Source organism: Corylus avellana, chromosome ca3 (assembly GCF_901000735.1).
Source record: "Corylus avellana chromosome ca3, CavTom2PMs-1.0".
NCBI lineage: Eukaryota > Viridiplantae > Streptophyta > Magnoliopsida > Fagales > Betulaceae > Corylus > Corylus avellana.
This window is the reverse complement of record NC_081543.1, coordinates 1,426,610-1,454,419: the sequence shown is the minus strand read 5'-3', so window position 1 is coordinate 1,454,419 and position 27,810 is coordinate 1,426,610. Positions and strand designations below refer to the sequence as shown.

Below are 27,810 nucleotides of genomic sequence, written 5' to 3'. Positions count from 1 at the left end.
CCTCAGTATATATTTTAATTTTTGGTTTTGGTTTTAATTTTTTTAAATTTTTTTATTGTAAGTAACATATGTCACAATATAATTGGTACTCACGTTAGGAAATAACAAATTCTGTAAACTTTCTAATAGAGGTGTCTAGTCCATAAATTTATTTGTGTTTTTTATCTATTCAAAAGAGTTTTTAATAAAAAAAGATAACCTTAGGCTTTGTTTGGCAAAGGTCTTAGGGATTTTTTTGTCTATTTTTTTAATAAAAATCGATTGATGTGGAAAAAAGTAAGAATGTTTAGTATAAAAAAATAATTTTTTTTTTTTTGTAGTAAAATTTTTTATTTAAATAATAATAAAAAATAATTAATATAATATAAAAAATAAAAATGTTAGAATTTGAATTTTTGAGAAATATTATCGACCTTTGCCAAAAAGAGCATTAGAAAGATAATTGAACACTTAAAATCAAGAAGCTAATTGAACATCTGTACTAACTTTACATTTTTCCATTTTCTTGTAGAGTTGTGATATTTAAAAAGGACATAAATTTGCTATTTAATTACATGTATATCTCTTAACACGTGAACACATATTTTTGTCTAGACTTTCAAAGTCGATAAGGTTTTGCCGTAACAACAGCAATGTCGCCTGACTCGCCTCTACGGTTACTACGGCAAAAAATTTTTTTTTGAAAAGGCCAAACGACGACGGTTCCCTCTTTTTCAGTGCATAAAATTGTTAGCGAAGGCCAGACGGCCAATTCCGTAGGAGAGAAGGTGCACGAAGCTAGACCATGGCGCCCCACGATCTCCGCCGTCCGTTCAAAAGACCGGCGATTTCCGATCAGCAGAGGCGCAGGGAACTCTCTCTGCAGCGCCAAGCACAGAATCGCCTCGACGCCCAGCACCACGCCCGCCGCTTAGCCTCCACCCTCCTCTTTCTCCAGCCCCCACAGTCCGACCCCGAAGCCGATCCAGAGCCCGATCCGGAAATCGCACCCGAGGCCGAACCCGAGCAAGTAACTTCGCCAAGTGAGCTCGATGTTCGGGAAGCCTCGAAGCTGAAAGGGGCCCAAGCTCGGAAATGGTTCGCTAGGCAGCTGATGCTTCCCGAGTGGATGATTGACGTACCCGATCAACTTGCTCAAGACTGGTTCTCTTCTCTTTCTCTATCGTTTCCAATTAATTGATTTTTTTTATTCCTTAATTGTTATTACTTTTTTGTTTGTTTATAGGTATGTATTTGCAAGGCCTTCTGGGAAGCGATGCTTTGTCGTTTCGACTAATGGTACCACAGTTAGTAGATTACGGAACGGTTCAATGCTGCACCGTTTCCCGTCTGCTCTACCCAACGGAGCTAGGACCAGAGACGCTTCAGGCTCTGCCCAATCATACACTATACTGGACTGCATCTTTCACGAGGTTTATGCATTAGATTATCATTCATTTTTCTTAGACCTTAATGTGTCGTGTCGGAAAGTTGTGTCAGCCTTAATACAAAATGTGAGACTTAATATAACATGTCAGATCGAATTGGAGTCGACAATGTAACGACAAAGTTTTTCACCAAACTAGCCTGTTAAACTGATATATGTTGTTATTAGAGCGATAGGGATCCTAAACTTATATATGTTCTTAAGGCAATCAGAGGGATTCCTCGTAATTGTAAGAGGCGTCAATGGGGCCTACTTGCCCGAGCAAATGCTCGGACAGGTTGGCCCCTTGCTCGAGCAGGTGGGCTCATCAGGACCTCTAACAATTACCTACTTGATTGCAAGGGGTAGGACATTCCAGGGATCTGCAAATGCAGGAGATCCCAATCTGTTTTTAGAGTACGTGATTTTCACATGCATTTTTAATTTAATTAGTTTAATAGACTGTATTGTTAGAATTTCTTTCGACCCAATTTGGAGAAAAACTTTTTTTTTCAGAATGTTATATTAACTAGACCTTGATATAAGACGGAAGAACAACTTGGGATCAACAACGTTATAGATTCCATTACACGTGAAACTCAAACACATACTAGGTGTTTTCTTTTATTGAAGAGTTTTGTGATCAAATTGGGGTTGTGGATTGCAGGCGGATCAGACTTACTATGTGATTGACATGGTTTGCTGGCGGGGTTACTCGCTCCATGACTGCGCGGCGGAGTTCAGGTTCTTTTGGTTGAACTCTAAGCTTGTTGAGACTGGTGCGTTTGACCCGCCTTCGCAGTATCATAGGTACAGGTTTAGTCTGGTTCCAGTGTACAATTGTGACCAGTCTGGTCTGTCTGCGGCTTATACGGAACCAGTCCCTTATGTGAAGGACGGTTTGTTATTTTATAACAAGTAAGACCCTTTTCCTTGATAGGCTGGCCAATGTTATATGCTTTGAGTTTCTAATGTTGCATTGGTTTATGAGTAACATTATAGGTCAATGGTGCCTGTAAGTATGTTTTTCTTTTATGACTTGCTAAATTGAAGAGTTACCTGTTTGATTAGTATTAGGAAGTCCTAGGGCATTGGTTGGGTGCATATGCTCTTTTGTAGTGTCATTAGGACTTGGTACATGTTGGGATTCATTCTGGACTGGCATTTAGAGTTAAGTTGATGTTTTTCTTTTCACTGGTTTATTGTGGAGATGTGCAAATTGTTGAACTGTGTCCATGATTGTGCTCTTCGTGCTTGTGATAGTCTTAATTTACTGCTTTCCCGTTTGACCTTATGATTTGGGCACAATAAACCGTGCTAAGGGAGCATGAGTAACATATATACATTTCCAGTCACTTTACAGCATGTGTCTATTATCATTGCTGATTGCGATTTTCAACTGTGTATTATATGTTGTATTTGATCTGTTATGACCTATTCAATTCCACTTTGGGCCAAATGACGTCATGGGTGAGTTGAGGGTTCATATCTTGCTGTGTTAGTTAATTACCAAGCAAAAAAGTGTTTTTTTTCCCCTTGTCCTTCCTAATTCCATTTTCATTTTTTCTTCTTAGGCATGCACATTACCAGACTGGAAATACACCACTAGCATTAGTCTGGAAGGACGAGAATTGTAGTCAATATGTCATTGACACAGATAGTAAAGGACAGGTTCCAAGCCAACAACAGGTATCTGGTCATTGAGCTCTGTCCGATCGCATTAACGTTTGATAGAACTTATGAAGCTTGGACATGGATTGTTGACTTGTTTTTTGAACCCTTGTATCAGGATGCCAAACACAGGATCTTGTTTAAAATGTGTTTCTTGGCAGATTTTTATCATGATACACCTCTTGCTAAGTAGTTTATGGGCCAAAACTTGTACCTTTGAGTGGGCTATATAACTTGATTCTGCATTCGCTTTATTAATTAGCAATCTTTTGTCCTTTGGTAGTAAACCCCTTGCATTGTTTTCTCTACAGTTTTTCTATTGCATGTTTCGTATTGTATTCTGGCCAGAATGTTTCCACCAAAGAAAAAGAGCACCACTCCTGCCCTCAGATATTGCTTCATGCTGAAATGGATATCACTGATACTGTTACTGTTTTGATGAAACATATTTAAATAAGTTCTGACTTGGGTTAATTCATCGATTGTTCATCTTATTTGATGCTTCGTGATAAGAGATTATTATGTACCTGCAATCTGGTGGATGGACTTTGATAAACAGTTTTTGTCGAAAATGAAATATTTCATTGAGCTAGGTGATGAACTTCAATGTTCTTTTGAAAGTTTGATCTTGTAGCCTAGGTTGGAGAAGATACCATTGAGAAATTCAGATTTTGAGGCCAACCAAATTCATTAGATTATGTTCATAAAGCTTTTTGAGAAGTTAAATGTTTTCATAAGCCGTATGAAAGTATCTATACACGTGTATTATGAAATATAGCTGTATATTGTGATTGGCTGATTATTTATTATTATTTTGATTTTTATCAGGTAGTTTTGGAGCTACAAGATAATGGGAACTTGACTACCTCAGATGAACCTCATGTGGTGTTTGGTTGCTTAGATGGGGACTTTATGCAAAAGGTTTGTTTATTTTGGACTTTCAAATGATGATTAGCCAACTTGGCGCATAATGTGATGAGTATTGGTGTCAACTGATTCAAGTGATTGTCTTTACATACTAAGTGGTTGTAATGCATCCTCGAAAGAGGCTTGAAAATTTTATGCATCCATGCATGAGGGAATTATTATTTTGGTCAGTGGCAAGGTGACAAGTCTCCATATGATTTTCTTCATTATTTTTGTTTAACAAGCCAATTCCTGCGTCGTATGATTTTCCTTATTATTTCTGTTTAACAAGCCAATTCCTTTACTCTGTTTCTTAAATTTCTCCAATTTTCAGTCAGGATTGTGTTGTGGAAATCTTCTGCGTTTCGCTATCAGTAATGGAGGATTGAGTTTTCTGGATGGGAAGCTTGAGAAGGCTGATTTACATTATCTTGGCAAGTCCAATCGAGCGCGTGCTTTTGCAGATAGTTACTCCAAGGTTAGTAGATATTAGACATTATCACTTACTAAATCTGATTTGGGTCTTAATGCATCTTATATATATGAGTACCTAGTCAAAATAGATAACAAATGTCTCACAATTTGCAAAGAAAAAGCAATAATGCTGTAAAACAGTACTTTTAGGAGTTGGCATAGATTCTTACGACTGAACCTCTGTAAGGGGAAGGTCATGTTGCTGTTGTCCTATTAAGCTTGCCTATCTATGCCCTTTTTGTGTCATGAAAACGAAAAATTGAAAAAAGAAAGATCGTTGCCTTAAGAATGTTCAGCATGTATGCTCATTGAATATATGGTCTGATGAAAAGATTGGAGGAGATGTTGTTCCTCAGTTGTTCATCCTCCCGTGTAATTTGTAGTTGGTACTCACAATCCTGCGGCTTTGGATTGTGGAAATAAATATGTGCATGCCTTTGTATAATTAGCTAGTTTCTATATTTTATTAACCCCAAAAGAAAAAAAGAAGCAAGGGCCTCTTCGTGTGCCCAACCCTTTGTATAAACCAGTTTACTTTAAGAGCTTACTCTTGTGCCTTTTTGGAGTTTACACTTGCAGGTTATGTTCCAGTATATGGCTCGGCATTCTCCTCTAAAAGTTGATGATCTGCTAGCATCTATTAATTCATCAATTGAACAAGAAAACAAGCCTTCTGATGATCAGGAGATGGTTGGCTAATGGTGACTATCAATTATAGTGATAGGAGTTTTTTTTTTTTTTTTTTTGGTTAGCTTTTGCCTACTAAGGGATCATTGGGGTGCTTCTTTCTCCCAAAAGCTTCAATCACTTGTGTTCGAGTATGGCTTGCCCCCAGGCTCCGGTGAAAAATTACTGAAAAATTTATTGTGAAAAAGTAAATGGTCAAAATTGCAAGATTTGGAGAAAACTCTAGTTATTTATTTTCACTGGAGGCAATTTTGATAGTTTAATTTTTCACAGGAGGATCTCTAGTGATTTTTTTTTCAGCAGTGTACAAAGCCGTATGTTCTCACATTTGTAACTTTTTAGAGCATCTATAGCAGCAATAGCCATTTTAGCAACTCAAAAAGTGCTATTTTTTTTTTCGCCTATTCATTTTTCAATTCAAGTTTCAATAAATTATCTATTTTACTCTCTACTTTCTTTAAATATTATTTTTCATTTTTTTTTTTGTTCTATTTTTTCTACCTCTATTTCTCACTCTCGCTCACTCTTCCCTCTCCTCTCTCTCTTCCTCCACAACATGGATGAGCAAACAGGAGCAGAAAAGTTGAGTTAAGAAGACGTGTTAAACTTAAGCCCATCTTGTGAAAGAACTCAAAGACAAAGAAACCATCCGCTTTGGGGTGTTGAGAAGCCGAAAGCTTAAAAATCAACACTGCTGCAAATTGCAGGTTACCAGATTGGAAGAAGTATATCTCAAGATGGCCCCAATCGCATGGTAGCTGACGCATTTGACTTAATCCCAACAAAGCAATAGAGAAAGGAAATTGAATAAGATCTCCCTTGTGTGAGAGCCAAAATAAATCTAAACCCATTTGGGAATGAGATCTCAGACTGAGAAACAATAGAGAAAGGAAATTGAATCCAAATCTTCCAACCGGTTCAAAACCCTCTCTCAAATCATGAGTCCAAACCCTCCTGGCTTAGTAGATTGTTCCGGTTTCGGAACTTTGTCTATGTTTACTGCCTCTTTTAGCAGCACCAGTTGCTTTGAAGGCTAAGTCATATATTTGACTCATTCTCAACTTTTTTTAACGGTTGCTATTTCTCGTGTTTTATTTTCTTGTAATTTTCCATTTTCCCTCCTCTCCACTTTTAATAGAAAAAAAATAAAACACATTGCATGTGCCTCAATGTGTTCCTTAAATTATTATTTTTTTTCAAAATATCTCTATAATTTAAATATTATTATAGATTTGTCTACTCTGTTGGAGATATTCTTAACGCTTTATTTTACCTTTCGAAATTGTTTCTTTAAATACACTTTGGTCCAACAAAATTGTTATGAGGCTCTTAAACTTCAACATTCTCTTCCTATGATTTTCTTTTTATTTCCAATATTAATTGGTACAACATGATTTCTTAAACAAAATCTTCAATTGAGCCTTTTGATATTGGTCGTTTAGTTTAGATGAGGATCCACTACAATTGGCTGTCCAAATTGAATGCCATTTGGCTAGATCAATAGAAAGACGAGCTATGGCATCTACTCGCCCCGAGCGGTCTCCTCTTTGTAGGGCTACCCGAATTGTGTGCAATTCAGGTGCCAATGGTAGGGGATCCGAATTGATGGCTGCCCTATGATAAAAGCTATACAATCTATAATAATAAGTCAAAAAAAATAGCCTTTATTGCTTCAATAACAACACAGTTGCATCAGTGGAAGGTCTGATACTAGTGCCAAATTTCATCGGGCATAAGTTTTCCTCGTACAACTTTAAGATACAGATCAAGCAGCCAGAGTGGTGGGTGCACAACTGTCATGTACACAAGCCAAGATATCTTTGTATTCCCTTGAAATGGTGAAGGAATCATATACCTTTCCATCACTACTTTTCTTGTACTCGAAAAGGAGATAAGAGTGATTGAAAGCTGTGAGCTTGACGAAGCCAAAGTCAAGGTCTCTGAAAATGCTCCAGTCGGGTGTTACTGTGCTGAAAGTTGATAAGTGGTGACCTCCCCCTCCAGCGACAACATGAATTGTTCCATTCATGGTGCCTGAATAATGTGACGTCTCTGAATTGACACATTGATTCTACACACCACCACCATTGACAAAAAGGAAAAAACAATTAGAGACGTGGCATAAAAGTAGGGGTAATAAGACGTGGAAATTTTACCTGGTAAATGGGGCATGTCCTTTCATAGTTATGGACATGGCCGAAAAATGCAATGTCTACCCGGTACTTCTGCCAAAGCTTCTGCAAGTCATCCCTTCCCATGGGCTCTTCAAATGAGCCCTCCTCGGCGTAATACGCATTGGAGGAATATCCAAGAACACGATGAGCAGCAAAGATCAACCATGGTTGTTTCCGTCTATCAGCTGATGCAAGGCAGTGCTCAATGAACTTGTACTGTTCTGTTCCCTGCCTCCAATCGTGCTCACTATCAGCTATACAGAAGTGAAACATGCCATAATCTGTTGAATACCTGCACAATATTTCGTCAACATTTTCAAATAAAAAACAAAGGAATGTTGGGAAAATGGACCAAGCTGATCATCTCTTGGACAAGTTATGACAGGAATTTACCAGAATTTAGCTCTGTTCTCAGCAGGAACATAGTACATGGTCTCAGCAAGCACACCGCATTCCCCACCTGAATCTGTAAATTGATAGAAGGATCCAGAATCTGGCCAATCACGTTCATGATTCCCACTGCAAGATGCTCACATAAAAGATTCTTTAACAAGTGTTATCAAGTAACTAATTTCATGTATGGAGGGAAACAAACAATGAACAGTTAATTAGTTAGTTACACAAACCTTGCAACCATATATGGGACAGTTGATGCAATGGGCTCCACCTGTGCCGTGAATTTGTCCCACTGAGAGACATATCCATCTGAATAAGCCATATCTCCTATATGGAAAACTATGTCATAGTTTTTCAAGTCCTTGATGAGTTGGTCGGTAGTATTCAGTGCACCTGGGCTCTTATTACCGTACTCATTTGAACCATCACGCTCAGCCTGAAAAATACAGAAACTCAACTTAGCTACCAACACAGATGCAAAGTGAAGGGCGTGCATATGGGCCTTAAACTCCTAGCAATGGTTCTCAAGCACCCTTCTGAATGCTATTTCCCTTCTAGTTCAGAAACCAGTAGATGACATCTTTTAGAAGCTTCTTTTGCCCCAATTTTGCAAACTGTATAAAAAATTCATGAGCCTAACTCATCTCACAAAACCGATTCAGTAAGAGAAGATTGTTCACCCCTTATAAACATGCTCAAGATGTTGTCCACAAGCAATGTGGGATTATTCCTCAACACCATCCCACACTTGTAGGCCGCATCTCTGTCAATCCAAACTCGATGACAGTAGCTACCTAGGATGGGTGTTTCAATTCAAACCCATCTTAAAGAAATTTATGAGCTTAATTCATCTCATAAAACCGGTGATAAAGGAAGGTTGCTCATTCCTTATAAAGTTGCCCAAGGTCTTGTTTACGGACAATGTGACTTTATTAATCAACACCGTATACATTATTTTCATTACGTGAGTACTCAACACTACCTGCCCCATGTCGCCAAATATTATTACACGTTGTAGTGAGTCTTGTCCAGGATATGGGGATGATTTGAAAGAATAGGTTTTGCTCCAGACACCTGAACCATTGGATAAGAAATGACCCATTCTGTAAGTGTACCTGCAATACCATTATAACAATGGTCAACATATATCATCAACACTTCAGGATACTTTTATGTCAAGAAAATGTAACTAAAAACATACACAGCGTTCGGCCACAAATTTTTTAAGAAACTTGTGTGTATAAAACCCTGATCACGCCAGCCTACTGTCCTTGCAGGTGAACCTGCAGAGTTACAAGGAAGTCTCATTATGCAATGAAGTCAAGCACTTTCTGCATCACCAAATGGCTCAAGCATGGTATGATCATAAGGGAAAGTATGCAGTGTGGTAAAATTATTGGTAGATGAAATGAATTATACCACACATGCTGTTCTGATCAACTGTCAATGTTCCAGCTGGGGATCGAGTTTTAGTTTCTCCCTTCAGACCCCATTCCACGAATGGAACAGCTTCATGTATCCCATAGCCACTCGTCCAGGTTACTGTTATCTGCATAACCAGAAGAAGAGTTCATTTAGAAAGCTTCAACAACAGCTGGAGTTTCATGCATTTATAGGGAATTGATTTAAAACCAGAACTTGATCTTATTGAATTTTATCAACTTCTCCTTGCAAACATATTGATTTATGACTTCAAAATATCAAAAAAAAAAAAAAAATGACAAACATGTTGCTTAGGAGTTGGGACCTGATATCCAGTATTTATCAGAAGATTTTACAGGAATCCATAATTTGGGTAAACTTACTTCATCCCAAGATTTCCCATTAGCAAGTCGTGGGTATAGAGGCGCTTTAGGATTGGCAAATGTAATGTAATTTGAAACTGCCACCAGTTTAGGCTGCAATATTCAATAGCATAATATTCAGAAACAGGACACTAACAAGTCCAGTTCAAAGATATAAGAAGAGCAAAAGAGCCAGGGACACACATTTGACAAACCGCCTGAAAAAACAGCAAAGGAGAAATCTGCCCGCTGATTGATCAACTGGAACTTCAAAACCGCTTTGCCTGTTTTTGTATACTCTGAATTGGAGTAATTTGCATACTTGTACTACAACAAAGATATTCACCATCACATATATAGGTTAGAGATTCGAGGAATTTTCCAATTTTAATTAACTGCTACGTACTTTAATCTCAGTTTTTCAATTCAAATTGTACGTACACACCTTTATCGGGCTTGTGCATATATATGGTTCTGCAACTTCATCATTCTCTGGTTTACAGGTTGATGAGCTGCCAATTGATGCAGGCCACTATTCAATTAGACCAGTCTTAATAAAAAATAAAAGGCCATAGCTTGTGATTCCGACATAGAATGTAGGAAAACTTGGTGGCTTTCGACATGCAGCTTATTAAATTTCCAATTCAACATTTAATGGGTAAAAAGGGGCCGTTAAAAGAAATACAAAAACAAATACTCAAGAAACTCGTTTGGAAACAAGTTTTGACGAGAATGTCTTTCTTTTTTTTGAGTTTTTAGGTTTTATCGCAAGTCTCGTCCGAACGAGTAAGTAGGTCTATTCCGACGAGATTGCGTTAGTCGCCAAACTGACTTTATTTCAGTGTTTTATTAGATTTAAGAGTCTAGTTACTATAAATAGTTGTTATGGGGATTACTATTCATTGGTTTTCAATAAGAAACTCTTCTTCTTGAAAAGCCATTGACTAAGTTGCACATTCTATTAAATATTATATGTAACGACTAGCTAGACTGAACAAACTGATCGATAAAGCTAGAGATGTAGATTACTTGAAGTTTGCAGGAGAAAAAACAGCAACCCAATCATCCTCGGAAGGATCTGGGTTTACAAGATTCACTGTCACCCATTCTATGTCCTCGCCCTGTAATCATATCAAGAAAAACCCACATCAAATACTTAAATTGTGTACGTAGATTTTTGTGTATTACTTTTAATTTAAAACCAATTATACAAATTGTAGTTGATATCCAAGGATGAAGCCAGACATATTTATGGGAAGGGGCCAAATGAAAAATATATTAAAACATGGGGGTCAGTGTACGAATAAAAAATATATTATGTTTGAAGATTAAATTAATATATAAAAAATTAATACATTCAATGTTAACAAGAAAATAAACTAACGAAAAGACATAAAATTATTTTTTTCAAAGGAAAAGACAGAAGATAATAAAAAATATATTATCTTCGGGCCTTGGCAATCTCATATTCTGTCTTCTTCTTCTTCTTCTTCTTCTCTTTCTTTTTCTTTTGAACCCGAAAAAGTAGATCCCAATTATGACCTATATGCTGCTCATTTTTTATTTTTTATTTTAATAAAGATGGAGATAATTACTTCCTCAAATGATTATGATGGTGTCATTTTAGCTTTGCCGAAAATGGGTAGAAAAATAAAAAAATATAGATGAAAAGGGGATCTAGCTAGACCCCTACGTAGAATGAGGCATCAAGAAAACTATATATGATTTCAAATAATGTTCATATAATTGTTAAAAGATGTTTCAATACAAATATTTAAATAATCATTCAATCAATTATATATACACCACTGTTGGTGCCATGTCATGATATATATGATTTACTTCTGGGGTCCATGGCTTCATGCATGTCTACTTTCAGAAAAGATAAGTAAATGATATAATTACAACATTCATGCTTTGCATATATATGAACTGTCAACCAATCTTTGGGTAACACGTGCATGCATGAATATATACATGCAAGTAGAAAAATTATTTGAGGCATTCCAAGTAGTTTTATTATAATCTTTTTAGGGGGAAAATTCACTTTACCTACCGAAATTTCAGGAGTTTTTCAATTTGAATTTCAAAATTTAAAAATTGGCAATATACTCATAATGTTTCAAAAATTTTCAATTTAAACATTATGTTACTAATTTTCGTTAAATTAGAAGAAAATTAAAAAAAAAAAAAAAAAAGCTTGAGGGTAATTAGGTAATTTTATAAATTTTCGTCTAATTTGACAAAAATTAGTAACGGAAGGTTTAAATTGAAAATTTTTGAAACATTAAGGGAGTACATTACCAATTTTTAAACTTTGGAGTTCAAATTGAAAAACTCCTAAAACTTCGAGGGATAAAGTGGATTTTTCACATCTTTTTATAAATGGAATGTAGATGAAATATTGGCACCTTCGAGCCGAGAAGGGATGGGCTGGCTTTAATGGAAACGGAGTCTCGGAGGGCAAGCGTGGTTTTATGAATGTTGATCTTTGACAGTGGATGCGCGTCATCTCTTGCCCTGCCGTGAGCCGAAGCCAAGCCCAAAATTTGCAGCCACGAAAGGACGACAATCATCAAGATCATCTTCAACCACTGAGAGCTGTCTTCCATTTCTATTTTCTTTTGTTTTTGTTTTTTTGGGTTAAGAAGGAGTACTGGAAAGAGTGAAGGAATAGAGAGAAAAGAAGAAGGGAAACTCAGCTGAAGATGTGAGAAACCATTAATGGAGGCTTAGGCTGCGTGGGAGAGAAACGAAGACCACTGGTGTTATATAAGGAGCAAAGACCACGTGTTTTTGTTTTTGTTTTTTAAAAGTTTTCTTAATATAAAGAAAAATAATAGTTAATATATATAAGTGCTTGTTGGTTATTTGTTTGTGTTTTTTTGTTTTGAATAAGATGTTTTTTCTCTCCAAATCTGCCCTCATGAGTAAGAAGGAATAATTAAGTGTGAGGGGTTATCTCTCACGGCCGGTTTGAAGTCATAGATAGCACTTGATTGTAAGAATTTTTGTTTGTATCTATAACTTTGTAACCTTATAGCATGTGGTTATGATTTTTGCAAAGGTTTATGCTTTGTGCTATAAAAGCTTTTTGTTTTGTTTTATTAGAGTTTTATGCTCGTAATCTTTTATTAATAAAATTATCAAATTTTCGTTAAAAAAAAAATTGTATATTAAAGTAATCTTGAAAAAATTATCAAACAAACGCATCAATTTAAAAAAGAAAGATTTGTATATTAAAAGTTGAAAATGGTTTAACTAAAGAACTACGAATACTTAACAAAGCTGATCTGCTACTTCTAGATCACAAATTTGGGGTCAAAGAATGTGTGAAAAGTAAGAAAATTAAAAAAAAAAATGAAAAAGTGAGATAAGTAATATAGTGCGAAAGTCATATGATAATTGATAAACAGAGCCTTCAAGGCAAAAGACATAGCATTTACTGTTCAGTCGATTGACATTCTACAGTGTCATACAGCAGAAACTATGCCCTTGTTCCGATTGTTCAGCAACAAACGTAAAAAACAGCCTCTTTCTATAAAAGGACTGAGGTCAAGCTTTTAAGGCCAGACGTTTCTTTTCACATTTGTTGCTGAATAGCTTGAACAAAGGGCATGGCTTGTTCTGGCAAGGCGCTCCTTTTCAGGTGAAGTAAAACAGCACGGGCACGCCAGCTAAAATTTTTATTATTATTATTATAAAAATTATTATTTTCACATATGATAATAAAAATTATTATTTAGATCCACAAGGCTTTAAAAAAAATTATAATAATAATTTTTACTCACTTCAAACAAAAAGCAACGTGTACTTCGTGCCCTGAAAATAAAAGACACATCATAATAAACCCCCAAAGGTCAAGGGTGGACCCCTATATGGGGCACCCCATTTTAAGATGTTCTCCATGATTTGACCATGATTTCGCTTCCACCAAAGACGTGAAGACAAATGATCCATGATTATAGGAATATAATTTGAATTAGATTATTTCATAATCAAGATTTGAAATTAATATGTTTAATGGTGTATATGATTTTATAAGATTATGATTCTCTACAAATTTAAAGAGCGTAGATTTTCAAATTACGAAATTTAGACAGCTTCTTAATATCGAAACACTTGAAAAATGGTACCTATTCATGTTATCGGGACAACTAAAAATAATTTCCATTTCAAAATGATTTTTTTTTTTTTTTTTATCACTTTTGCATAGATTTTTTTTCTTTAGAAAATCAAAAAACAGTTTTTTGTTCAAATGTTTTTTTACAACATAAAAAACAAATTTTTAACTGTAACATGCCACTTTTTTTAATAGGTAACATTTTTCAAGCGTTTCGATATAAATAAATTGCCTATATTTTGTAATTTTCATTTTCCAATATATATATATATATATATATATTCATTTTCTCATTTTCTCACAAGAAAGAAAGATGTCTTGTTAACGCTTTTTTATTTTCTTAAAACAAATATTTGTATCTATAACTTTGTTACCTTATAACATGTGGTTATAATTTTTGTAAAGCTTTATGCTTTGTACTGTAAGAGCTTTTTGCTCTGCTTTGTAAGAGTTCTATGCCCGTAATCTTTAATCAATAAAATTCTCAAATTTTCATTAAAAAAAAAAAGTATATTAATGTACTATTGAAAAAATTATCAAACAAAGGCATCAATTTAAAAAAGAAAGATTTGTATATTAAAAGTTGAAAATGGTTTAACTAAAGAACTACGAATACTTAACAAAGCTGATCTGCTACTTCTAGAAACAAATTTGGAGTCAAAGAATGTGTTAATTTTCGATTTTATTCTTAAGACAGGAATTTTCTCTAAGTTTTTCAAAAATTAATGTTTAAGTTCTTAAGTTAATAGAATGGTAATAAATAATTGTTTAAAATATTAAATAAAATATGTGAGAGATGACACTTATCACTTATTGAAGTAGGTTGGACAAGAAAATTCCTATCCTCATTTTTATATTATAAGTTAATTTATTATTATTATTATTATTTGAAGGGATAGGTTAATTTAATTGAAGTTTTGAAGGTTTTACAAGTTTTAAACAATTATCAATGCAAATACGTACACGTGCATTTAAAAAATGAGATAATACGACGTGTCATATATACCTAGTCTCGTGAAATCCGGATCTGTAGAAGATATGACACATGGGACACCACGTCGATGTCTATAATACTTGCACACATTTCAATTTGCACATGCATGTTTCAAATTTTTTTATGATTTTCTCAAATTTTTTAGTAGTCTTCGAAACTATTAAGTAATTCGACATGCAGCACTAGGGCTTGAGTTTTAAGGAATCTGTTTCTCACCGTGTTCAAAAAAACCCGATCGAACGTGTTTTGCATGTGTAGATCCGGTTTTCTTTTTTTTTTAAAAAAGATTTGTTTGGAATTACGTTATAGAGTTTAAAAAGTACTTTTAGTACTTAAAAAGTTGACATATTTTAAAAGTACTTATTTGCTTTTTTTTAGTCTAAAATAGCCAAAACCTAATTATATATAGGTGATGAAAATTTAAAATCCTTTAACAAGCTCCCGAATCCACGAAAATTTCTTATCAAAACTTTAAAACTTTCTTATATTAATCTTTCACAATATATATATATATATATTGACCTTTGAAACCCTTGATCTTCAAGAAAGGTTAGCTAGATGTGAGCTTCTCCCCATAGGAGGAGGGATCAGAAGAGGGGGGCATATTTGAGATAAAGCCTTGATAATTCTGCCATTGGATTCTAGGCAAACAGTCGCTTAATTAGGCTGAAGAAGACTCCTTGCTCCTTAGCCACCGGAGGGGTCCATTTTCCAATCTCCATATGATACAGGTTACGCGGCGTGCGTGAACAGTAACGCACGCCGCTGACGTGGCACATGCCACGTCGTAACCTCTGCTTTTAAAAAAAAAAAAAAAAAAAAAAAAAATCAAAACAAAACACGATCGTCTTCCCCCCACCCCAAAAAATTTCCCCCCAAACCCATTTTCCCTCCACCCCATTCTCCCTCCACCCAAATTCTCTCTCCACCGGCACCGGCGTCGGCTCCGTGATCCCACTGAAACCGGCGCCGTGATCTCCTCTCCCCCACTGAAATTATTGCTCAAAATTGTCCCTCTGGGAAACCCTCTCTTTTTTTGCTGCCGCTTTCTGAGGCTTCTTCGCCTACCCGACCCAGTTCACGCAAACCGGATCCGAACAACCCATCGATGCTTGCCGTATTTCTCACCTGGTAACCAACCTTCTATTCTCGCATAAACCCTAAGCTCAGGTCCGATCGCTTCGCCATGGGAGACTACAACGAGGCGCTCATGCGCAACCAGCAAAACGCCGCCGTTCAGGCCAGGCCCGCACCAAAGTCCAAAACCGAGCCAGCGTCCAACAGCTCAAACTGGTTCGTTCTCTCTCCGCTTCCGGCTCCTCGTTCTTGTTTGTGAAATTCTCTGGGTTTTATTGTTTGGTCGTAGTTAAGGTTTTTTGCAAAATCTCTTCAACCCTAGGTCTGACTCAGAAAAAAAGGTTGATCTATATTTTGATGGTACAGATTTGTTAATTTTAGCTGGGTTTTATTTGATCCATATTATTACTTCTTTATATTTGGTGGATTTGGTTCAATTGATTGATTATACATCTAAATTTTTGATGCAACACATCTTAGTAGAGGAAATAGAAATATAGTGTTCTTATCTGAATTTCAAAATTGCTAATTTTGTTGTAAGGAATTTAGTGTTGGAACAATTTTTTAATCACAATCATTGCAACAATTTAGCTGGGCTTGCAAAAACATCATGGTGAAGTTATGTAGTGGACTTGATTATTGACTTTCGCTTGCAATGCAGATTGGGCAGAGCCATCCCACTGGTCTAACAGCCAACCTGATAAAGCTTTTTGAGCCTTGACCACGTTTGGAGTTTAAACCGCCTCCAGAGAAGAGGAAATGCCCTTCATTAACAGGTTTATTGTTGTGGTCTAGAGCGTGTTTGAATGGTTTTCGTTTTGATACTGATTTGTAAAATTATAATATGATCATCGTTCTTCTTAATATTATGAAGGGATGGCGCAATTTGTGAGTAGGTTTGCCGAGCCTGGAGATCCTGAATATGCTCCGCTTGTCCAAGAGGCTGAAACTCCTGTAAGATGTTACATTTCTGTAGGGGGTTGATCTATGCTCCAGTGCTTTACATTGGATAATCATTTGTCTCTGTTGTCACAATTTGCTGAATGGATGGCCAGATCACTAATTTTTTTCTTTGAAATGTTTTGTATATGTCATGTATTAGTTCTTCCAGGAGTTTTATTCTAACAGCTTTAGAGGAAGCACATCAAGGAGGATGCGTAATTATTTCAACTTATTTAACTAAATGGTCATGAATTATGTGTGATTCTTTTCGGTCCATGGAAGTGATACCAATGAAGTATCCTGTTCATTAATTACAAAATGAGTGATACAACTCAAACTGAACTGACCCTAAATTTCAACTACTTGGTTCAGCTCTAAGTTAGTGATATAACATAACCGTTAAGAAAATTTTGACTTGTTACTGATGTGTATTTTTTTCTTTCATCGTCACATATCCTGGGAATATAAGACAGAAAATTGCTAAGCCTATCTACAGAGGTTCTTCTGATTGTTGTTTGAATCTTCCTTTTTATTTTATTTTTTTCATTTTGTTGTCTGTGTGCCTTCATGCGAGTAAAACAATTGCCTAAGGAGGTGTTACAAACTAACCAATTCCAAGCACCTAAACCACCCTTAGCCTGAGAGGAAAAGCTACAAACTTAGCAAGTAGAGCTTACAACTAGGAAGTGCCCAAATATAACTTGGTGTTTGCACCATATCTGGTTTTTGATGTATTTGAATGGATCCAAGCACAAAGAAGGGCTAGAGTACTCCAGTTAAGACTAGAGAAGGGTGCAGAAAAGTCTCTAAAGCATATCATGCGACTATTTATTGGAGCTTTTGGATGCTATCAAAGTAGAGGACAGAAACTTTAGGAAATAACATTTATATGCATATTTGTAACAATAATAAGATCCAATATTTAACAAACTTGATATTTTAGTATTGCAACAAGGACATTGCTGTATTGAGTTAAGTTTATGGTTTTATCTATTTTTTTCCATTTTGTTAATCAAATTATCAGCATGGGAATATATCTTTATGTTGTTCAAGTGTGTTCTGTTTTTTGGTAAGCCAAATGCAAAAACTCATGTAGACACAAGTTGGGATTATTTATGTGCTTACTGTCGTACTTGTATAGAAGAGGACAAGCCATTTGATTCTTACACATGCAAGATAAAGTTACTACTTTACCAGATTACCATTTTCTGTATTCATTTCCATATGGACAATTTGTATGATTTCAAAAAAGAACGGTAATAGGGGAAATCTGTATAATGGTGCATACTATTTTTAGAAAAAAATGAACTCATTTGGGGATATCCCAAAAGAGTACGAAGGACTTGCAAAATAGGTTGGAGGGGGTAAAGCATTATTGTAGATTGTACTGAAACAAGAACTAAAAAATTGTAATGTTAATTATTTTTGAGATTTCTTGCTATGGTTATCATAGAAGTTGAAAATTAATAAAAAATATTTATATTCCAACTATCCTTTTAGTGAAGGTTAAAAACACAGGAATCTTGCATTGTATTGCCTTGCAGTATCTTGATTATTGTTTGAAGAGTCGTAATTATTCTAATTTGGGCTAATCTATGCTTACAATGTGTTTTAGATATTACGTGGTTGCTGACTGTACATAAAAAAGGAAAATGTTTGTTTTTTACCAAAAATTGAAAGCCTTGAACTCTTTTATTTATTTATTATTAATTTTTTTTGCCTAGCAGTTTTTTTTTTTTTTTATTATTATTATTAATTTCATCTGGCTGGCATATTACTATATTAACATTTTGTTCTTCTTGGCATCATCAACATGTAGCTTCCAATTACAATGAGTTTTCTCTTTGGCATTGTTCAGATGTTGCTCTATATAGTTTACAAGAAGGCCAATTCGGTTTTGGTCTTGGAGGAGCCGAAGTTGCATGTACTTGAGTACATCATTGTACATATGCTCATTACCACACTTGTGTGGTGGGTTTTAAGTTTATTAACATGCACCCACTAAGAATATTTATTAAGTTTTAATATGTATGGGTGACAAGTACTACTTCACCAAACTTCACTAAGAATATTTATTAAGTTTTCTCTGGCGGTACAGGGATGCTAGGGAAATCATTGGCTTCTCCTCTCTTGACCTTTGGTTATGCAACACCCTTCTGCTTTTCCGCTGTGAGTACGAAACTACCAATTCATGCATACCTCTTTTGAATAGGTGAAACTGAAATGAATTCAACTATGGCCTCTTTAGCCTATATAAGAAGTTGATCCTACTTCAAAATGTAATCAATTTAGTAGATTGGAATCATTGCCATGTGTCATATATGTGCATGAGGAACAAAAGCTTTCAATCATATGTAATTTGGTTTGGACGTTGAGTGACCTATGCCAAAATGTGCATGGCTTTAAGCTTTGGTTAGTCTTGGCTGCTTTCAACCATATATAATTTGGTATAGGCATTTAGTCATATGCAACCTTTATTTTAATGATTCATGAAAAGTCTGCAGCTTTAAGAACTGAAAATCAAGGAGAAAACAATTGTTGTGAGTTAATGCTTTATGTGCAAGCATGATGGAGAGCTAGTTGGTCATCTGCTTTGCATTATTTGGTAGCCTGGCAGAGGTAGTCTGTGATGTGCTGGTTTATCACCAAATCTGGAACTTCTAGTTTGTGCTTGATACTTTGATGTGCTGGTTTATTCACAGAGTGGTTTTACTTTTGAAGAGTTGTTTTAAAGAAATCTATTTTGTTGTAAAAAAAAAATATATATGCATCTAGTTTATTTTCTACTTATTTTGATTGTGGTGATTTTATCTTTATTAATTAAATGGCTTAATAATTGGTTTGGTAGTCTTGATTGTTAAACTTGGGGTCAGAATCATATTTTTCAATTTGATTATATTTCTTGCCTATGAAATCTTAAAATTTGATCAGCAATTTCTCATTACAGGCTGATCTTGCCACTGCTAAGCCAAATATTGTGCTGTTCAATGTTAACTTCTCTAATGGTCTTCCACAAGATGTGCTCAGAGGAGCTAGGTCCACCAATTTCTCTCCTAAGAAATGGGCAATACATGGACTCGATGTTGGGTTCGGTTTTAGCTGTCTACTAGTTTATATGCTTTTCTCAGTGTACAAAAAGGATCATCTTACTATATTGAAGCTAATGTTGAAGTTGACTTGATTTTTAAGTCCAAATGTATTCAATGAGAATATGTCAGTATCAGCTCATTTGATCTAAAGATTCTTTCTTTTTTCAGTCTGTATCAGTTCAAAGTTCTTTGAAAATTGAATGTTCAACTATTAGGGTATTTTATTTTATGACTACATTCCATTTCTTTATTTATGTACTATAACCATGTACTATAACACCATGGTTATTTTATTCAACATTCTTTTATTTCTAACAAAAGTTATTACTTTTTCCTTATAGAATAACAATTCCACGTAACAAATGCACTCCAATTACTTGGTGGATATTAATTCAATTTAATAAGATACTTGGGGATGTTAAAAAAGCAATTTGATAAAACCAAATTCATTTCGAGCATGCAGTCTCAAGTCTGCTATGAAAATGAGATTTAAGATGATCAAGAGTTGAGAGCTCTATTAAAGCAATCAGAATTAGCCCCGCAAAACTCCACCACATGAAGGCACCAAATTAGAAAAAAAAAAAAAAAAAAAAAAAAAAAAACGTCCAATCCAACCCCCCAACAAATGTTTTATTGCTCCCTCATATTATATCAAGTTACCAAACGACTTCCCATTCTTCATGTTGCCTATCCACTTCCTGCAACAAAAAACCAAAACTTCATTTATTTATTCATGTTCTCATGGCTCCAAATGAATGTGAAAAATTCATAAACCAACGGAAAGAACAGCATAAAGGTGATTTCAAATTTTATAAGCCATGTACAAAAAAAAAAAAAAAAATAGAATGGGGAAGAATAGACTCGTCCCCATATGCTCACCTTTTAGCAATAATAAGTTTCATAAATCATAATGGGAGATGCTCCCTACTAATAAATGACATTGTGACAAAACGATTCATGCTTCTTTTAAGTATGCAAGGTGTTGCACATTAAAAACCACCAAGATGAGGAAACAAGCATCTATCTCCCAATGTTTCAGCACTACCCATACCATTTTTTTTAACCACTACCAATCTAGCAGAAAATATAAGATGGTTTAGGTCAAAGTAATTCGCCAAAGAGATTATTTCACAATTTTTATCTTTCATCAGATACAGAAGGGGGGGAAACAAATCAGAAACTGAAGTATAAACAACATTCTAGCGCATAGAATGAAACTAGTAAAATGTTTACTTACAAGCATGCTTAAAGTTTTGCTCTAAGGTTCGCCGCAACAGCATCAATGAAGTCCTCAGTATTCAGATAGTGTTCCCTAGCAAGCCTGTACCACGCATGACAGTATATCACAAACATGAAAATAGTAATAATGTTAAATAGAACGTCTACCAACTCTACACATGCTTACTTAGGTCCACGGATAATAAGTGCAAGATCCTTGGTCATCTTTCCAGATTCCACAGCTCCAATACAAGCTGCTTCTAGTTTCTCAGTGAAATCCAAGAGTCTAGGATTCTCATCCAGCTTTGCCCTGTCAACCAAAACAGAGTTAGATACTCAAGCAAAATCTGTTTCCTCTAATTATGAAGTTTAAAATATACATAATATGTCAAGAACCTAGTGTTGAGCCCAACTCCGCAGATCAACAAAACCATACCTGTGTGCAAGCCCTCGTGACCAAGCAAAGATTGAGGCTATGCTGTTTGTGCTGGTTTCACCTCCTTTCTGATGAACCCTATAATGCCGTGTAACAGTTCCATGGGCAACTTCCGCTTCTATGGTCTTTCCATCTGGACAAACCTGAAACAAATCCATACTTCCAGCAAGTCAAAACTACACACATAAAGGAACAAAAAAGGTAAGAGAAAGATGGAATCATCTTTTGACCCCAATGCCTTATCTAGTGTGCTTCTACGACCTATATTTTTGTATTCACCCCAATGCTTATGCTCCTTCACTCCCAAACGCTCAAAATACAAAAACACCTCCGGACCAAGAGTAATAGTATATATGTCAGAATTTTGTAATCCATCATATATACGCCCTTCAACAAGGCCTTATGGCATTTACATCTTACCACCTAATGTTGAAATTGTGCATTTTTCTCAAATTAAAAGTTCATTATTTTTGCAGATTTACATGGTATGATGGTATGACAAGTAAACAATGTTGATCGTATCATGGATATATCTAGAATACAATTGCAGCTAAAAATGGGAACATTTGCAGAATACTAAGCTAATGCAAGAGATCCAATATGCCACCCATAATTTTTGTTTACACAAGGAACTGTTAAACAAAAAATGCACCAGTACAAATGTCATCAATCCAAGAGATCCAAACCCTGTAAGCACACATTTCAAAAGAAAGCAGTGAATTCCCAGATACAACATTCAACTCACAACATTAAGCAGTTATAATATGTCTAAGGTCAAGGTTACAGAATACAGAAAGTCTATCTATATTGACTCCTTAAAAGTCACTAGCAGTTTGTTACACACACCTTGGGCTAAGAAATCACTCTGGACATCACCATCATAGTTCTTGCATGCCCATACATAACCTCCATCGCTCTTGATAGCATAAGCCACCATATCACCAATGAGACGGTGTTCATACCTTCCAATTCAATCATATAACTAACTTAATAAACAAAAGGGTGGCCTGCGTAAACCATCACTTTAAAGCAAAAACTAACAGAATGCTCACCATACGCCAGCAGCCTCAAACTTTGATTTCCAGTTGGCCTCGTAAACTTCTTGAAATATGTCCTTGAATCTTCATTGAATGAATTCATAAGATCAAACATACATTGATGGAACAAGAGGCCAGGAACATGGGTTTAACAAAATTCCCACGGATTAAAATGTAAAAGAATTATATTAAATTTCTCTAATGAGAAAAATAAAAATAATATTAATTTAAAAATAGAGTAAAAAGTAACAAGCTGACAAAGTCACATACCTTCCATCATACTTCTTAAGAATGGTATTCTTTGTGCTAAGATAAAGTGGCCACTTTTTCTCATAGGCAGATTTACAAAGAATGATTTTGAGCATCCAAAGCAAGCTACAATGATTATAACCCAGATTTACAAATAGCACAAAATCATTGTCTATTTCCCAGCCTAGGAAAAAATGGTAATATTTGCATCTCTCTGTCAAGGCATGTTCATTAACAATTTCTCAGTATGGGATAAAAAGGGGCACATAGGCTTGTTCCCTCACTCACTCCTAGCCCACGATTAGGCATTAATTTAAAACACTTTGGAAACACCTGATATGATTGCTCCATGCTTGTAAAGATGATGCCACTGAAAGTTAGACCAATCATTGATCTTCGCATGCAATATCTAAGCATATATTTGAACTAAGGTAATATAAAAAATAAAAAAGGAAGAAAAAAAAAAAATCTTCCTTTTTCTTTTCTTTTTTTTTTTTCTTTCAAATTATCTTTTTTTTTTGATAAATAAGTTGAATTGAAGAATTCGGTCATTGGTGAATGCCCTCACCTAACAGTTAACGAAAAAAATCAGTTTGTTTTTTTTTACCTAAATAAACCATTCATACCACCGCAATACCGCTAAAACCAAGAAGTGAATCATCTCTAACTGTCATACCTTGGACAAAATTCAAGGATTTGTAGCCCCTCCAATGTAGTTCAAAAGCAGAACCCTTCCAGCTGGTGCTCGATTGGGGAAAAGTGATGAGCTATATATAGTTCCTGCAACACCAAAGAAAATCCACATGCTGAATTTGGCAGGAAATTTTCAAAGCATCCTTAACAGAATATTAGTTCTTACTATCAAACTTTTGACTGTTACAACGAATTTCAAATTGCAGAAACTTTAAAAACCCACACAAATATTTTGATTTTCGATAAAGTCACTGAACAAGCCTTTTCTTTTCCTTCAATTTCTCAGCAACCAAACAAGAAATGCACTAAAGACCAGTCACCACGAGACATCAATTGTAATAACCCAACCCAAGCATCTCTACAAAACCTCATATCTTCAAGAACCCATACAGAAAATCACAACAAGGAAAGAGAGAGTGAGAGAGAATTACCTCATACCACATCCTTTGTTTCGTAATCCCTTCCTTTTTTGCAAAGACGTACAGAAACTCGTGTTAGAGAGAAGAGAGACAAGAGAGAAAGAGAGAAAGGCGTGAGAGAGGGAGAGAAGAGAGACAAGAGAGAAAGGCGTGAGAGAGAAGAGAGATAAGAGAGAAAGAGAGAAAGGCGTGAGAATGGGTTTGGGGAAAATTTTGGGGGGAAATGAAATGTGTGGTAGGAGGGAATGGTTTTGGGGAAAACACGGCGCCGGCGCCGGTGCCGGTGGAGAGAGAATCTGGGTGGAGGGAGAATGGGGTGGAGGGAAAATGGGTTTGGGGGAAAATTTTTTGGGGTGGGGGGAAGACGATCGTGTTTTGTTTTGATTTTTTTTTTTTTTTTAAAGTAAATTACGGATTGGCACTGTGTTAGTCCACATAATTCTGTTCACGACGTACGTCAATACTCAAACCAGCGAGTAATGATACAGGTTACGCGGCGTGCGTGAACAGTAACGCACGCCGCTGACGTCGCATGTGCCACATCGTAACCTCTATTTAAAAATTAAAAAAAAAAAATTCCAAAATCCTGCGTCAAAAACCTCCACCCCCGTCCATTTTATTTCCCCCCAAAATTTTCCCCAAACCATTCTCCCTCCCATTCTCCCTCCAAACCAACCATTTCTCCCCCCACCGGCACCGTCGTCGGCGCCGTCATCTCCTCTCCCCACCGTTACTGCCGCCGACGACCCCAAACCCTTTCTCCCGAGAATCACATTTCATTTCCCCCCTTTTTCTCCCCAACCCATTTTCTTCCCCCACCGGCACCGTGAGTCTTCTCCTCTCCCCACCGTCACTGCCGCCGATGAGCCCAAAACCACCCCACCGTGCGATGACCAGCTCTACCACGCCTGGGACCCTCACCGACCCGGCCCATTGGCACTGCCGTTAAGGTCAACAGCGCAGACTCCGATATCGCCTTCAATTGCGCCAGGCGGCCTCCACCACGCCAAGAAAGCCAAGGCCTCTTGAGACCCTCGGGCTCTTTGAGACTTTTACAAGGTTGAAAAACCAAGGCAAAGTTAGAAAGCCATTTCATTTTGATTTTATTTCCACATCTTTCACTTTCTGCTTTGTCTATTACGTTTCAATTTCGTTCTCAAATTTTTCATGGGCTCTCAAATTTTTCATTGCTTATTCTCTGTTTCAAATGGGTTGTTGGTATTTTCTTTGTGAAAAGGAAGCTTCGTTTATGAGAAAGACCGAGTGAGAATTAATGATGAAATATATGTCCTGGAGTTTTCTAGTGCTTAGCTCTTCTTATCCTTTCACCTCTTCCAGAAATCTCCTCTTCATCAATGTCTCTCTCAGGTACTCTCTCTCTCTCTCGCTTTAGATTTGACTAATTGGTTAGCTTCTAGTGCTTGTTTTACTTAGTGATTTATGGAGCTTTGTTCGAAATAGATTTGCTGGGTTTATCTCATTGTTTTATTTCCTTTTGCCCAATGCGATGACATGATCAGCTTAGTTTCTTACGGGCCCAATTCATGATTTTATGTTGTTTGCATTGTGGTGGCTGCTTAGATGGTTAAAAAATTGTAAATTTCAATATATTTTCATTGGTTGGGTGCTGGAATTTATATTGCTGGGCATACATTGAATAAGGTACAGACCTGAGAAGTATAATATTGTTAGAAAATTGAGTTTTTTTTTTGATCATTGTAATTGGTCTCAATGTTATTTGCGTATGATGATAAGGTCTATAGCAAAATCTACTTCATCACTCAGATGATAACTTTTATGATGCCTCTGAATATATGAAGGAAAAAAGCCAAAAAAGAGCCCACCAATACTAATTCTATATGAACACCTTTGTTTTGTTTATGTGGGTCAATTCTATGTGAATACCTTCCAAAAAGCACATTCTCTTATACACCTCATTAAGAAGGCAAAAAGCCATTTGGTGGTCATTAGAAAAGTATATGAATAGCTATTGGTTCATTTGGAGCACCTATAAACTCTCTCAAGTTCCCATTCTAAGATATCGCTGTCTATTCTAGTGGAGTTGTGTTATTGTCAAATGTTTTGTTTTCAGAGTGTCCCCGCCATGGACCTAAGACCTTAAGCTCTCCTTAAACTTGTTTGCAAAGTTGAAATTTGTACGGATTTGATGAACCATCAATGTAAAATGGATAATGAACTTGTGCTGATTTAAAAGTGGCCTGCAACATGTTATAATTGAGGCTAGAGCTTAATTTTGAAATCCCCAACTCTTTTTTTTTTTTCCTTTCTTTCTTTTTGGTCTCTTTTTAACCTTTCCCTCATTGCTGTTGATTCGTAGCTTCTTATGCATACTTGTTGCTTATGGTTTTTCAACTTGTGTAAGCTATTAATTGATTTTGTGTCCATTAATACAAAAATAAGTGAATGCAGCAACACTGGGGGTGAACATCTTCCAATGCGCTCTCCAGATCTTTGGGCTTGTGAGAAGCCTTTTTTTTTTTTTTTTCTTTTTTTGGAGAATTCATTCACATGACATCATCTTGTTGGAATTGTTGAGATTGATGAGGTAAAGTTTGCATTTTTGTTGGTTTTTGTGTGTGTGAGAGAGTAAAACTGGAAGATGGGGAATTTTCTGTCATGAAATTCTGCTAATTTACTAATTTTGTTATAGGTGAATTACAAGAGGGGAACATATCAAAGTAGAGGGTTTGGGTTTATCACTATGAGTACTGTAGAAGAAGCTGAGAAGGTTGTGGAGATGTTCCACCATTATGTGAGTTGCTCTTCTTTTGATGTTGATAATTTAGTTTATTGCATGAAGTATGTTATCTTTGAACAATCAAATTCTAAGCAAGAGTAAATAGAAAATGATGGCATGGTTCTCTTTATAAGAATTTGCAAGCAAGTAAATAGCAAATGCTAGAAGCATTTGAATGAAAGAGAGACAGTGTTATGCCTTTGCATGATGAGATGAATCCTTTACTTTTTTTGGGCATAGTTTGTGTTCATAGTTGAGGACTCGAGTCCTTCAATATGTAAGGTTTGTTGCTCTTAGGGTCCATAATAAACAAAGCATATTAAATTGGTTTGAGGAAACATCACGTAGCTTTAGATATGAGTACATTTTGCTGCAAAAGTAGTCACATTTGTCTTGCTACTTTTATTAACTTCCTTTTTCCAAAAAAAAAAAAAAAAGAAAAAGAAAAAAGAAGTCACTTTCTTTTGTTTCTTGGTAGAAAAATGCATTATTAGTCCAGCGTCTTCTAAATGGAGAGTTGGAACCATCAAAATTACTGAAGATGCCACCAAATGAGTTGAAGTTATGCTGTTTTCATGGCTTGCTACTTGTGCTTCCAATCTTTTTATACATTTCAGATGCGTTACCTAGTAGGTAATACTATGTAAATGGTGGCATGTAATTACCTATCCAAAAAAAAAAAAAAAAAATGGTGGCATGCAATTGGTCTATAATTTATATGATGATATTCTACAAAACTCTTGAGAAGACATCAATTTTTTTTATAAAATTCTCCTCTTGAAGTTTAATTTGGTGAATTTTTGGCACAAAATTAGAAAGAAGGGCTGGTGGTTGTTTTGTACCATCCCATTGCTAACTTCTCTTGAATTGTGAGGCAACACCAAGACCAAAGTTCTGGCCTCAATGGAGCCAAAGGAAACATATAGTTACCTACTGTTGTTCCAATTATGCCACCATCACTTCTAACCTAGGGAAGGTGAAGTGAATTGTTTCTTTCAGTTGCAGAAAGTATCTCCAATATGTAGATGTGCTACGAAGGAAGAGTCAAAAGCATGTTTGGATAATTGTGACACATAAGAACAATGAGATTAACTCAGAATAGGAAGTCCTCTTTTAGCATGAACTTTTTTAACATTATGCTTGACTCTTATAAATCCATGCTATTAAGAAAGAACCACTCAGGTTGACTAAAACTAGCCCACTACGACCTTTCCATTTAGTTCATTCTCACATGGCTGTCTAAAATATATCCAAATTTGCTTTCGCTAAAATGCATGT

At 35.8% G+C, this 27,810-nt stretch overlaps 3 protein-coding genes, 1 long non-coding RNA gene and 1 pseudogene across 4 annotated transcripts; 3 read left to right on the top strand and 2 right to left on the bottom strand.

The window, feature by feature from the left end:
• The first annotated feature begins 723 nt into the window (after positions 1–723).
• LOC132176706 (uncharacterized) lies at positions 724–5,590 on the top strand. Its single transcript, XM_059588986.1, has 7 exons — positions 724–1,143; positions 1,226–1,412; positions 2,073–2,323; positions 2,980–3,094; positions 3,905–3,997; positions 4,317–4,460; positions 5,036–5,590. The coding sequence occupies exons 1-7, from the start codon at positions 785–787 to the stop codon at positions 5,153–5,155; spliced, it is 1,269 nt and encodes a 422-aa protein (XP_059444969.1). The 5' UTR covers positions 724–784; the 3' UTR covers positions 5,156–5,590.
• Positions 5,591–6,818: 1,228 nt separating this feature from the next.
• LOC132175621 (probable inactive purple acid phosphatase 27) lies at positions 6,819–12,225 on the bottom strand. The gene is made up of 12 exons (XM_059587620.1): positions 11,909–12,225; positions 10,527–10,618; positions 9,943–10,009; positions 9,702–9,824; positions 9,519–9,611; positions 9,133–9,262; positions 8,915–8,996; positions 8,696–8,828; positions 7,944–8,149; positions 7,711–7,836; positions 7,300–7,609; positions 6,819–7,214 (listed from the first exon to the last, which is right to left on the bottom strand). The coding sequence occupies exons 1-12, from the start codon at positions 12,107–12,109 to the stop codon at positions 6,909–6,911; spliced, it is 1,869 nt and encodes a 622-aa protein (XP_059443603.1). The 5' UTR covers positions 12,110–12,225; the 3' UTR covers positions 6,819–6,908.
• Positions 12,226–15,463: 3,238 nt separating this feature from the next.
• Positions 15,464–19,889, top strand: LOC132173849 (U1 small nuclear ribonucleoprotein 70 kDa-like; annotated as a pseudogene).
• A 285-nt stretch (positions 19,890–20,174) lies between these two features.
• On the bottom strand, positions 20,175–24,110 carry LOC132173850 (isocitrate dehydrogenase [NADP]-like). The gene is made up of 10 exons (XM_059585491.1): positions 23,787–24,110; positions 23,339–23,442; positions 22,684–22,788; positions 22,429–22,497; positions 22,223–22,338; positions 22,029–22,063; positions 21,377–21,519; positions 21,128–21,250; positions 20,960–21,043; positions 20,175–20,420 (listed from the first exon to the last, which is right to left on the bottom strand). Exons 3-9 carry the CDS (start codon positions 22,776–22,778, stop codon positions 20,968–20,970), a joined length of 657 nt encoding a protein of 218 aa, XP_059441474.1. The 5' UTR covers positions 22,779–22,788; positions 23,339–23,442; positions 23,787–24,110; the 3' UTR covers positions 20,175–20,420; positions 20,960–20,967.
• Positions 24,111–24,366: 256 nt separating this feature from the next.
• Positions 24,367–26,631, top strand: LOC132175902 (uncharacterized). The gene is made up of 3 exons (XR_009439467.1): positions 24,367–24,833; positions 25,012–25,142; positions 26,446–26,631. It is a non-coding gene; the product is annotated as an uncharacterized LOC132175902 (long non-coding RNA).
• Positions 26,632–27,810: the final 1,179 nt, after the last annotated feature.